General features: G+C 41.0%; 1 protein-coding gene across 5 annotated transcripts in view; it reads left to right on the forward strand.

Moving 5' to 3' along the window:
* The window catches only part of ARHGAP33 (Rho GTPase activating protein 33), a 101,465-nt gene that overhangs the window by 39,796 nt on the left and 48,099 nt on the right, over positions 1-13,570 (forward strand). For all 5 annotated transcript variants that reach the window (XR_012252391.1, XM_073655585.1, XM_073655588.1 and 2 more), the window contains 8 exons: positions 7,239-7,336; positions 9,135-9,213; positions 9,315-9,395; positions 11,617-11,754; positions 11,859-11,951; positions 12,146-12,268; positions 13,303-13,380; positions 13,477-13,543. Coding sequence is in view for 4 of the 5 variants with exons in the window: in XM_073655585.1 (XP_073511686.1) it covers positions 7,239-7,336; positions 9,135-9,213; positions 9,315-9,395; positions 11,617-11,754; positions 11,859-11,951; positions 12,146-12,268; positions 13,303-13,380; positions 13,477-13,543 (757 nt within the window). In the remaining variant the exon portion in view is untranslated. The remainder of the gene's footprint in view (positions 1-7,238; positions 7,337-9,134; positions 9,214-9,314; positions 9,396-11,616; positions 11,755-11,858; positions 11,952-12,145; positions 12,269-13,302; positions 13,381-13,476; positions 13,544-13,570) is intronic.

Below are 13,570 nucleotides of genomic sequence, written 5' to 3' on the forward strand. Positions count from 1 at the left end.
CTACTATAATACTGCCCCTATGTACAAGAATAAAACAACTATAATACTTCCCCTATGTACAAGAATATAACTACTATAATGCTGCCCCCTATGTACAAGAATATAACTACTATAATACTGCTCCTATGTACAAGAATATAACTACTATAATACTGCTCCTATGTACAAGACTATAACTAGTATAATACTGCTCCTATGTACAAGAATATAACTGCTATAATACTACTCCTATGTACAAGAATATAACTACTATAATACTGCTCCTATGTACAAGAATATAACTACTATAATACTGCCTCCTATGTACAAGAATATAACTACTATAATACTGCCCACTATGTACAAGAATATAACTACTATAATACTCCCCCTATGTACAAGAATATAACTACAATAATACTGCCCCTATGTACAAGAATATAACTACTATAATACTGCTCCTATGTACAAGAATATAACTATTATAATACTGCTCCTATGTACAAGAATATAACTACTATAATACTGCTCCCTATGTACTGTACAAGAATATAACTACTATAATACTGCCCTCTATGTACAAAAATATAACTACTATAATACTGCCCCCTATGTACAAGAATATAACTACTATAATACTGCTCCTATGTACAAGAATATAACTGCTATAATACTACTCCTATGTACAAGAATATAACTACTATAATACTGCTCCTATGTACAAGAATATAACTACTATAATACTGCCCCCTATGTACAAGACTATAACTACTATAATACTGCTCCTATGTACAAGAATATAACTACTATAATACTGCTCCTATATACAAGAATATAACTACTATAATACTGCCCCCTATGTACAAGACTATAACTACTATAATACTGCTCCTATGTACAAGAATATAACTACTATAATACTGCCCCCTATGTACAAGACTATAACTACTATAATACTGCCCCTATATACAAGAATATAACTACTATAATACTGCCCCTATGTACAAGACTATAACTACTATAATACTGCTCCCTATATACAAGAATATAACTACTATAATACTGCCCCTATGTACAAGAATATAACTACTATAATACTGCCCCTATGTACAAGAATATAACTACAATAATACTGCCCCTATGTACAAGAATATAACTACTATAATACTGCTCCTATGTACAAGAATATAACTACTATAATGCTGCCCCCTATGTACAAGAATATAACTACTATAATACTGCTCCTATGTACAAGAATATAACTACTATAATACTGCTCCTATGTACAAGACTATAACTACTATAATACTGCTCCTATGTACAAGAATATAACTGCTATAATACAACTCCTATGTACAAGAATATAACTACTATAATACTGCTCCTATGTACAAGAATATAACTACTATAATACTGCCTCCTATGTACAAGAATATAACTACTATAATACTGCCCACTATGTACAAGAATATAACTACTATAATACTCCCCCTATGTACAAGAATATAACTACAATAATACTGCCCCTATGTACAAGAATATAACTACTATAATACTGCTCCTATGTACAAGAATATAACTATTATAATACTGCTCCTATGTACAAGAATATAACTACTATAATACTGCTCCCTATGTACTGTACAAGAATATAACTACTATAATACTGCCCTCTATGTACAAAAATATAACTACTATAATACTGCCCCCTATGTACAAGAATATAACTACTATAATACTGCTCCTATGTACAAGAATATAACTGCTATAATACTACTCCTATGTACAAGAATATAACTACTATAATACTGCTCCTATGTACAAGAATATAACTACTATAATACTGCCCCCTATGTACAAGACTATAACTACTATAATACTGCTCCTATGTACAAGAATATAACTACTATAATACTGCTCCTATATACAAGAATATAACTACTATAATACTGCCCCCTATGTACAAGACTATAACTACTATAATACTGCTCCTATGTACAAGAATATAACTACTATAATACTGCCCCCTATGTACAAGACTATAACTACTATAATACTGCCCCTATATACAAGAATATAACTACTATAATACTGCCCCTATGTACAAGACTATAACTACTATAATACTGCTCCCTATATACAAGAATATAACTACTATAATACTGCCCCTATGTACAAGAATATAACTACTATAATACTGCCCCTATGTACAAGAATATAACTACAATAATACTGCCCCTATGTACAAGAATATAACTACTATAATACTGCTCCTATGTACAAGAATATAACTACTATAATACTGCTCCTATGTACAAGAATATAACTACTATAATACTGCCCCTATGTACAAGAATATAACTACTATAATACTGCCCCTATGTACAAGAATATAACTACTATAATACTGCCCCTATGTACAAGAATATAACCACTATAATACTGCCCCTATGTACAAAAATATAACTATTATAATACTGCCCCCTATGTACAAGAATATAACTACTATAATATTGCCCCCTATGTACAGGAATATAACTACTATAATACTGCTCCTATGTACAAGAATATAACTATTATAATACTGCTCCTATGTACAAGAATATAACTACTATAATACTGCTCCCTATGTACTGTACAAGAATATAACTACTATAATACTGCCCTCTATGTACAAAAATATAACTACTATAATACTGCCCCTATGTACAAGAATATAACTACTATAATACTGCTTCTATGTACAAGAATATAACTACTATAATACTGCTCCTATGTACAAGAATATAACTACTATAATACTGCCCCCTATGTACAAGACTATAACTACTATAATACTGCTCCTATGTACAAGAATGTAACTGCTATAATACTGCCCCTATGTACAAGAATATAACTACTATAATACTGCTCCTATGTACAAGAATATATCTACTATAATACTGCCCCTATGTACAGGAATATAACTACTATAATACTGCTCCTATGTACAGGAATATAACTACTATAATACTGCTCCTATGTACAAGAATATAACTACTATAATACTGCACCCTATGTACAAGAATATAACTACTATAATACTGCCCCCTATGTACAAGAATATAACTACTATAATACTGCCCCCTATGTACAAGAATATAACTACTATAATACTGCCCCCTATGTACAAGAATATAACTACTATAATACTGCCCCCTATGTACAAGAATATAACTACTATAATACTGCCCCCTATGTACAAGAATATAACTACTATAATACTGCCCCCTATGTACAAGAATATAACTACTATAATACTGCCCCCTATGTACAAGAATATAACTACTATAATACTGCTCCTATGTACAAGAATATAACTACTATAATACTGCCCCTATGTACAGGAATATAACTACTATAATACTGCTCCTATGTACAGGAATATAACTACTATAATACTGCTCCTATGTACAAGAATATAACTACTATAATACTGCACCCTATGTACAAGAATATAACTACTATAATACTGCACCCTATGTACAAGAATATAACTACTATAATACTGCCCCCTATGTACAAGAATATAACTACTATAATACTGCCCCCTATGTACAAGAATATAACTACTATAATACTGCCCCCTATGTACAAGAATATAACTACTATAATACTGCCCCCTATGTACAAGAATATAACTACTATAATACTGCCCCCTATGTACAAGAATATAACTACTATAATACTGCCCCCTATGTACAAGAATATAACTACTATAATACTGCCCCCTATGTACAAGAATATAACTACTATAATACTGCTCCTATGTACAAGAATATAACTACTATAATACTGCCCCTATGTACAAGAATATCACTACTAGAATACTGCCCCCTATGTACAAGACTATAACTACTATAATACTACCCCTATGTACAAGATTATAACTACTATAATTCTGCTCCTATGTACAAGAATATAACTACTAGAATACTGCCCCTATGTACAAGAATATAACTGTTACGCTCGCGCCTGGACTGACTGGCGTGAGCGTGATTAGTGATCCCACTGTACCATGAACCGAGAAGTGCCTGGAGGGGCGTAACTAAGTATCAACCCGATCCGACCAAGGTCGCTCGGCGGCTCAGTTGACTCTGTGAACCAAGGAGGAACCGAGCAGAGGGACCAGGTGCTACTCCAGGTCAGACGCTGGTCACAGCTGTTGACCCACACCGGAGAATGCAGGAACAGGCAGGTTAGATTGGCATACAGACAGGTGGGTATTGGCAGGCACGGCTGGTATGCAGACAGGAGGGTACTGGCAAGCACGGCTGGAGTGCAGACAGGGAGATACTGGCAAGCACGGATGGAGTGCAGACAGGGCGGTACTAGCAGGTTGGAGCGCAGGCTGGATAAGGTCCAGTACAGACTGGGAGACAGGAACTGAGCCGCAGATGCTGTAGACAAGCAGAGTAAAACGAAACCACCGGAGCGGAGTACAAGGCAGAGCATAGCTGAACCGCCGCAGCAGTGGACAAGGCAGAGCAGAGCGAAACCGCCGATGCGGTGAGTAAGCAGAGCAGAGCAAAACCGCCGGAGCGGTGGACAAGGCCGAGCGGAGAGGAACCGCCGGAGCGGAGGACAAGGCAGAGCAGAGAGGAACCGCTGGTGCGGTGGGCAATCAGAGCGGAGAGAAACCGCCGGAGCGGTGGACAAGGCAGAGCAGAGCGAAACCGCAGGTGCAGTGAGCAAGCAGAGCAGAGCGAAACCGCAGGTGCGGTGGACAAGGCTGAGCAGAGCGAAACCGCCGGAGCGGTGGACAAGGCAGAGCAGAGAGGAACCGCCGGAGCGGTGAACAAGGCAGAGCAGAGCGAAACCGCAGGTGCGATGGACAAGGCTGAGTAGAGATGAAACGCTGGCGCGGTGAGCAAGCAGAGCAGAACAGGGCTGCAGGTGCAGGGAGAGAGGATAGGGCTCTGTTCACATGGAACAGACTGGAAAATACAGGAAGCTGGCTAGAACACAGGAGGTAGATACGGAGGAAGGGAAAAGGGACAAGCAGAACCCGATACACACAAGGTACTTACAATGAAGTAGCGAGTGGACACAAAACTCACAAACAGAAGTACAGAGACAACGAGTTGGAGTTAGGTGCAGGTTCAGACACAGCAGGAAAAGGGAAGGTGTGGACATAGAGACAAACAGGTAACAGGCTAGGAGACAGTTCAGACAGGAACTGATACTGAAACAAGATACAGGAACGAGCCTGGGTATACGGCCCCCAGAGGCGGAAACAGACTAGAAGTCAGAGATAACAGGCCTGGGTATGCAGCCCTCAGGGTGGCAGAAACAGACAAGATACAGGACAAGACCTGGCAACTCAGAGGCAAGGAGCACACTGATAGATAGTGTTGCTCAGGCACCTCCTTCTGGGTGGAGGGGGTTTAAATATCCAGTGACTCACAGCAATAGGCTGGAGACGCATTAGGAGTGCACCCACAGCAGCTATAAGAATCAGGAAGTAACCGGGCCACCGCCCTAAGCAGTCAGACAAGAGACATGCACACAGCATGAACTGGAGCAAGGTTTGCAGGCTGGACTGGTGGGTAAGATTGCGGTCTTGCATAGTGGGAGGTGGTGCACTATGCAAGCATGCCGCCAGGGATGTTACAATAACTACTATAATACTGCCCTCTATGTACAGGAATATAACTACTATAATACTGCCCCTATGTACAAGAATATAACTACTATAATACTGCTCCTATGTACAAGAATATAACTACTATAATACTGCCCCTATGTACAAGAATATAACTACTATAATACTGCCCCTATGTACAAGAATATAACTACTATAATACTGCCCCTATGTACAAGAATATAACTACTATAATACTGCTCCTATGTACAAGAATATAACTACTATAATACTGCTCCTATGTACAAGAATATAACTACTATAATACTGCTCCTATGTACAAGAATATAACTACTATAATACTGCCCCCTATGTACAAGAATATAACTACTATAATACTGCCCCCTATGTACAAGAATATAACTACTATAATACTGCCCCCTATGTACAAGAATATAACTACTATAATACTGCCCCCTATGTACAAGAATATAACTACTATAATACTGCTCATATGTACAAGAATATAACTACTCTAATACTGCTCCTATGTTCAAGAATATAACTACTATAATACTGCTCCTATGTACAAGAATATAACTACTATAATACTGCCCCCTATGTACAAGAATATAACTACTATAATACTGCTCCTATGTACAAGAATATAACTACTATAATACTGCTCCTATGTACAAGAATATAACTACTATAATACTGCTCCTATGTACAAGAATATAACTACTATAATACTGCCCCCTATGTACAAGAATATACCTACTATAATACTGCTCCTATGTACAAGAATATAACTACTATAATACTGCTCCCTATGTACAAGAATATAACTACTATAATACTGCCCCTGTGTACAAGAATATAACTACTATAATACTGCCCCTATGTACAAGAATATATCTACTATAACACTGCCCTTATGTACAAGAATATAACTACTATAATACTGCCCCTATGTACAAGAATATAACTACTATAATACTGCTCCTATGTACAAGAATATATCTACTATAATACTGCCCCTATGTACAAGAATATAACTACTATAATACTGCCCCCTATGTGCAAGAATATAACTACTATAATACTGCTCCTATGTACAAGAATATAACTACTATAATACTGCCCTCTATGTACAGGAATATAACTACTATAATACTGCCCCTATGTACAAGAATATAACTACTGTAATACTGCCCCCTATGTACAAGAATATAACTACTATAATACTGCTCCTATGTACAAGAATATAACTACTATAATACTGCTCCTATGTACAAGAATATAAATACTATAATACTGCCCCCTATGTACAAGAATATAACTACTATAATACTGCTCCTATGTACAAGAATATAACTACTATAATACTGCCCCATGTACATTTTGGGTGTCTCTGGAATCTAGGGCAGTTTGGGGGCTCTGGTTTCCCCCCGCTCAGTGTGCTCTAGGTGTGTTCCTCCTCTCGGGCTGTCAGCCATGCGGGATGTGATTCGCTGTGACGTGGCCGCCGGTTGCTGCTGGTATAAAGTGGTTTAGGATGTTACTGACATAAATTTTGAATGTTCTGAGGCCATTTGCTTTGCACATCAATCTATAAATCTGCTGTGTGCTGCAGGCTCGGGGCTCGGACACACTGGATTCAGGCACGGAGGGCTCCGGACGACTAATTTCTTCTGCTGCTCCTACCAGCGTCAAGGGGAGACCGAGCAAAAGGTAAATTGTGGGGGGTTCAGCGAGGCAATGAGTGGGGACCTACAGTACAGACCAAAAGTTTGGACACACCTTCTCATTTAAAGATTTTTCTGTATTTTCATGACTATGAAAATTGTACATTCACACTGAAGGCATCAAAACTATGAATTAACACATGTGGAATTATATACTTAACAAAAAAGTATGAAACAACTGAAAATATGTCTTATATTCTAGGTTCTTCAAAGTAGCCACCTTTTGCTTTGATGACTGCTTTGCACACTCTTGGCATTCTCTTGATGAGCTTCAAGAGGTAGTCACCGGAAATGGTTTTCCCTTCACAGGTGTGCCCTGTCAGGTTTAATAAGTGGGATTTCTTGCCTTATAAATGGGGTTGGGACCATCAGTTGTGTTGTGCAGAAGTCTGGTGGATACACAGCTGATAGTCCTACTGAATAGACTGTTAGAATTTGTATTATGGCAAGAAAAAAGCAGCTAAGTAAAGAAAAACAAGTGGCCTTCATTACTTTAAGAAATGAAGGTCAGTCAGTCCGAAAAATTGGGAAAACTTTGAAAATGTCTCCAAGTGCAGTTGCAAAAACCATCAAGCGCTACAAAGAAACTGGATCACATGAGGACCGCCCCAGGAAAGGAAGACCAAGAGTCACCTCTGCTTCTGAGGATAAGTTTATCCGAGTCACCAGTCTCAGAAATCGCAGATTAACAGCAGCTCAGATTAGAGACCAGGTCAATGCCACACAGAGTTCTAGCAGCAGACACATCTCTACAACAACTGTTAAGAGGAGACTGTGTAGCAGGCCTTCATGGTAAAATAGCTGCTAGGAAACCACTGCTAAGGACAGGCAACAAGCAGAAGAGACTTGTTTGGGCTAAAGAACACAAGGAATGGACATTAGACCAGCGGAAATCTGTGCTTTGGTCTGATGAGTCCAAATTTGAGATCTTTGGTTCCAACCACCGTGTCTTTGTGCGACGCAGAAAAGGTGAACGGATGGACTCTACATGCCTGGTTCCCACCGTGAAGCATGGAGGAGGAGGTGTGATGGTGTGGGGGTGCTTTGCTGGTGACACTGTTGGGGATTTATTCAAAATTGAAGGCATACTGAACCAGCATGGCTACCACAGCATCTTGCAGCGGCATGCTATTCCATCCGGTTTGCGTTTAGTTGGACCATCATTTATTTTTCAACAGGACAATGACCCCAAACACACCTCCAGGCTGTGCAAGGGCTATTTGACCAAGAAGGAGAGTGATGGGGTGCTACGCCAGATGACCTGGCCTCCACAGTCACCAGACCTGAACCCAATCGAGATGGTTTGGGGTGAGCTGGACCGCAGAGTGAAGGCAAAAGGGCCAACAAGTGCTAAGCATCTCTGGGAACTCCTTCAAGATCGTTGGAAGACCATTTCCGGTGACTACCTCTTGAAGCTCATCAAGAGAATGCCAAGAGTGTGCAAAGCAGTCATCAAAGCAAAAGGTGGCTACTTTGAAGAACCTAGAATATAAGACATATTTTCAGTTGTTTCACACTTTTTTGTTAAGTATATAATTCCACATGTGTTAATTCATAGTTTTGATGCCTTCAGTGTGAATGTACAATTTTCATAGTCATGAAAATACAGAAAAATCTTTAAATGAGGTGTGTCCAAACTTTTGGTCTGTACTGTAAATCTTCTGACTATTCCCTATTTTGCACAGGATCTGCTCTGTATTATATAAGCTCTGAGCAGAATTCTAGTAATTTTCTGGGAATTGTCGAGATCCTCTGGGTTCACTAATCCCATGATTTATATTTAGGGTGACACGTGGCCCCTTTGTAAAGCTGGCGGACTGCGCTCACTACCACTATGAAAATGTCAACTACGGCCCTATCCAGGTAAGAGCTAGATTCTGACTGTGAGTGAAAGTTCTGACCCAGTCTGCACAGTAAAGCTGCCCCCCATATTCTAAGACCACCCTGTAATGTTTGTCTTCCAGCTTTCTCTATCTGACTCTCGCCCGGAGGATTCCAGTGGAAGCGAATCGGAGGCGGTTTACATTGTGCAAGTCACATGTCAGGTGGGAGAATCGACTGTTGTCTATGGCAACCATTTGAATTGTATCCATTCATTTGCAAAGAACTAGTTGCCAAGGATAACAATCAACCCCCTTTAACCCCCTCTGTCCCAGGAGCCCAGTATTAACCCCGCACGCCCCACCTTTAAGTCATTTGGTGCACTTTGGCTCTCATTGCTATGTTGCAGAGCACATCAGCCAGGCATCCAATTAATGTTAAATTAAGTGACCCACCAAGATCTATTCCCCCCGGGGCCGTCGCTTATCTTCCGCTTCTCCTATTATTAGTCACGATCTGACTTATTGTTTCCTTCAATTCACTTCAGTGGTTTTCATAATTAAACCCTTGTTACATGGAAGTGGGACATCAGGTAAAATTAGACGCTCTGGAGGCTCCACAGAAGCTGATGAACGAGTGAATTCACCGTTCTGGTTTGTCCTGAACACTCTGTATCCTTGGTCACCTTCATCTGCATCTTCTGATCTTGGCTCTTTTGCTTTCTGTATTCATTTTCTTAAAATGTCTATGTGAGATGTAAAGTCTTAACCTTTCTATTCAGGTGCTAAGTCCACCACCTCGATGCGTCTCATTGTTCTTTGAGTCCATAATTTCATTACAACCAATGTTATTCTTCTCTGGATTCATTACTTAAGTAGGACCATCATCCTTACCTTTTGTCTTCTAGGTTGATCAACTCGCCTTCATCTTTGTCTTCTTGATGTATATAAGCACCTCATGCTTATCTTTGTCCTTTTGACTGACCATTTTTTAAGTGTGTCCTCTAGGTCCACAATCTCTCTCTCTCATGTTTGACTTAACCACCTCACCCTTAATCTTTGTCATCTAGGTCTTATATCTCGCCATCATGTTTGTCTCATCCTCTACATCTACCATCACACTATCATCTTTATCCTCTGTCGGCCAACTCGCCCTCATGTTTTCTCTCTGTTTTTCTATCAGCTTACCTTCGTATTTGGCCTCTCAGTCTTCTATCTCACTCCCATAGTTGTCTTCTAGGTCTACCATCTTGCCCTCATCTTTGTACTTGAGGTCTTACATCTCCCCCTCCTTCTTGTTCTTTAAGTCTACAACATCACCACTTAATTGTCCTCTTTTACAATCTCACTCTCATCATTCGTCTTCCCCTTTCATCTCATCTTTATCGTTTTCCTATAGATCTTCCATCGCACCCTAATCTTTATCCCCTAGGTCTACTACTTGCCATCATCTTTGTCCTTTTGTTTCACCATATCATTTTTATCTTTGTCCTTAAGGTCTTCCATCTAATCATTATCTCAGTCCTTTGGTTCTACCATCTTTCCTTCATCATTATTTTCTAGCTCTACCGTATGAGCCTAATTGTTGTTCTATAGGTCCACCATCTAAAGCTTCAATTTTATGCCCTTGGTCGCCCATCTTCCGCGTCTCTCTTTTTGTCCTTTCAGTCGCACCTCATGACCTCACCTCATAGTTGTCCACTGTGTCTACCATCTCACTTATCTTCTAGGTGTACCTTTTTATCCTTCTTATCATCTAGTTCTTTCTTCTCACTTTCATAATTTTCCTATAGATCTTTCATCTCGCCCCTACGTTTGTCATCTAGGTCTACCATCTAACCCTCCTTTCTATCTCACAGGTCTTCCATCTCACCCTAATCTTTGTCCTCTGGGTCCTCTTCTGAACTTCTTCTTTGTGCTCTAGGCTTCCATCTCCCCATTCTTCTTGTCCTTCCAGCCTACAATCTCATCCTCATATTAGTTGACTTTTACCATTTCATTTTTATCTTTGACCTCTAGATTCACCACCTCACCCTCTTACTTGTCCTCTAGGTCTTCCATCTTTCTGTCATAGTTGCCCTTTAGCTCCTTCATCTCACCTTCCTGTCTGTCCTTTCGGTCAACCAAGTTTCCTTCATCATTTTCCTCTTGTTCTACCATCTCACATTTATGTTTAGTCTTCTGGGTCTCATCTTTATCTTAGTCCTCCAGGTTCTTATACTCAACTTTATTCATTGACTTTTCCCCAAACCATCTTCGACTGTCTCTATTATTTCCTTTGTCCATCATTGTCCACCCCTTTTTGTCTCTCCAACCTTCTACTATCTTGATAATCCACCTTCTTAAGATGTCTCACACATTATGCTATTTTCTTTGTGGCTTTCACACTATCTCAGTTTACTCCTCACCATCAATGACCATACATTACTTTATTCTCCATATTTAGGGCCGCACTTGGTCCGTTTTACGGAGCTATGAAGATTTTCAGGTCCTTGACTCCAACCTTCACCGCTGTATCTTTGACAGACGTTTCTCTCAGTTGCTTGAACTACCCCCTCGCCGTGAACTTCCGTCTCAGGGCCAAGTGGGTATCATATGAAGTGTTTGTCATGTGGTCTGGTTATTCTTTTTTACTCATTTTGGGGGCATTTTCATGAATGATGTCTCCCACCACCACTGTGTCCTCAGCTCCTGGCTCCACTACTTTCACGATATTTGAAGGCTCTGTCTGGAATTGTGGACAGTAACATCAACTGTGGCCCCATACTCAACTGGATGGAGGTAAGACCAGGGGCCCACTGTAGATGTTTGGTGGTCTATGCTAGCTCCCCACCACTAGACTTTACAAAAATAACGGGGCTACTCTGTGGTTCTTCGTGTGAGGATCCTCCTCTCCTGATTTGGAGGTCCCAGCTGTCAGGTCCATTATGAGGGCCCCTCTTTATTTTTTGTAAACCCTTGGTCTTGTTTTCTAGATTGATAATCACGGTAATAGGCTCCTCATTAATGAAGAGGCGTCAATCAACGTTCCCGCTATCGCCGCCGCTCATGTGATTAAGCGCTACACCGCCCAGGCCCCAGACGAACTTTCCTTTGAGGTGAGAATCCAAGTTCTGTTATGTTACAGACTGGACAAAGCAGGGGGCTCCACAGCAGCACAGAGTGTCTCAGGAGCGGAATGTGCTGACTTAGACTGAGTATTACTCAATGGAAAGAGCTTGGTCACCAGCAGCACAGATTATTTCAGGAAATCTAGAGGGGAGTCACAGGCTAAGTATTACATATTGGAAGGAGGAGTGTACGCAGTAGCACAGAGTATTTCAGGAGAAGGTTGTCAGGGGAATTGGCAGCACTGAGAATTTCTGGATGGAGCCTGTTGAAATGTGGAAGTTGAGAGACTAAGCGGTTATATTATAGAAGGAACGGAGTCTACAGAAGCACAGAGTATTTCAGGAGAGGAGTAAGCTGATCTTGTAGGAGGTCACAGACTCAGTGAGCAGGGCCCCCAGCAGCACAGAGGATGTCAGGAGAGGAGTGTGATAATCATGTAGGAGGTCACAGAAAGAGAGATACACAGTGGAAGGAGCAGGGTCCCCAGCAGCACAGAGGATGTCAGGAGAGGAGTGAGAGTTACATAGTAGAAAGAGCAGGGTCCCCAGCAGCACAGAGGATGTCAGGAAGGACTGAGAGTTACATAGTAGAAGGAGCAGGGTCCCCAGCAGCACAGAGGATGTCAGGAGAGGAGTGAGAGTTACATAGTAGAAGGAGCAGAGTCCCCAGCAGCACAGAGGATGTCAGGAAGGACTGAGAGTTAATAGTAGAAGGAGCAGGGTCCCCAGCAGCACAGAGGATGTCAGGAGAGGAGTGAGAGTTACATAGTAGAAGGAGCAGGGTCCCCAGCAGCGCAGAGGATGTCAGGAAGGACTGAGAGTTACATAGTAGAAGGAGCAGGGTCCCCAGCAGCACAGAGGATGTCAGGATGGACTGAGAGTTACATAGTAGAAGGAGCAGAGTCCCCAGCAGCACAGAGGATGTCAGGCTGTGCTGATCCAGTGGGCGGTCAGACTGATTACCCCGCATACACACAATGTCTGGTCTCTGACTACCTCACTACCTCTTGCTCTGCTGACAGGTTGGCGATATTGTGTCGGTCATCGATATGCCCCCGCGGGAGGACACCAGCTGGTGGAGAGGAAAGCACAGCTTCCAGGTGAGTCATCAGACGGCGGCTGATACAATCTGATCATACAACCAGTTGGACAGATCTGCCGTTTATCTCACTGCGATCACTTTCTCTGTTGTTTAGGTCGGCTTCTTCCCCAGCGAATGCGTCCAGCTGATCACAGACAGTAAAGACCCGTCTCCAGCTGCAGGTACTGCCCTGTGCGGCCATCGAGGGG

The sequence above is a fragment of the Phyllobates terribilis genome, unplaced genomic scaffold (genome assembly GCF_046119375.1).
Source record: "Phyllobates terribilis strain yellow unplaced genomic scaffold, ASM4611937v1 Scaffold_12__6_contigs__length_324123572, whole genome shotgun sequence".
NCBI lineage: Eukaryota > Metazoa > Chordata > Amphibia > Anura > Dendrobatidae > Phyllobates > Phyllobates terribilis.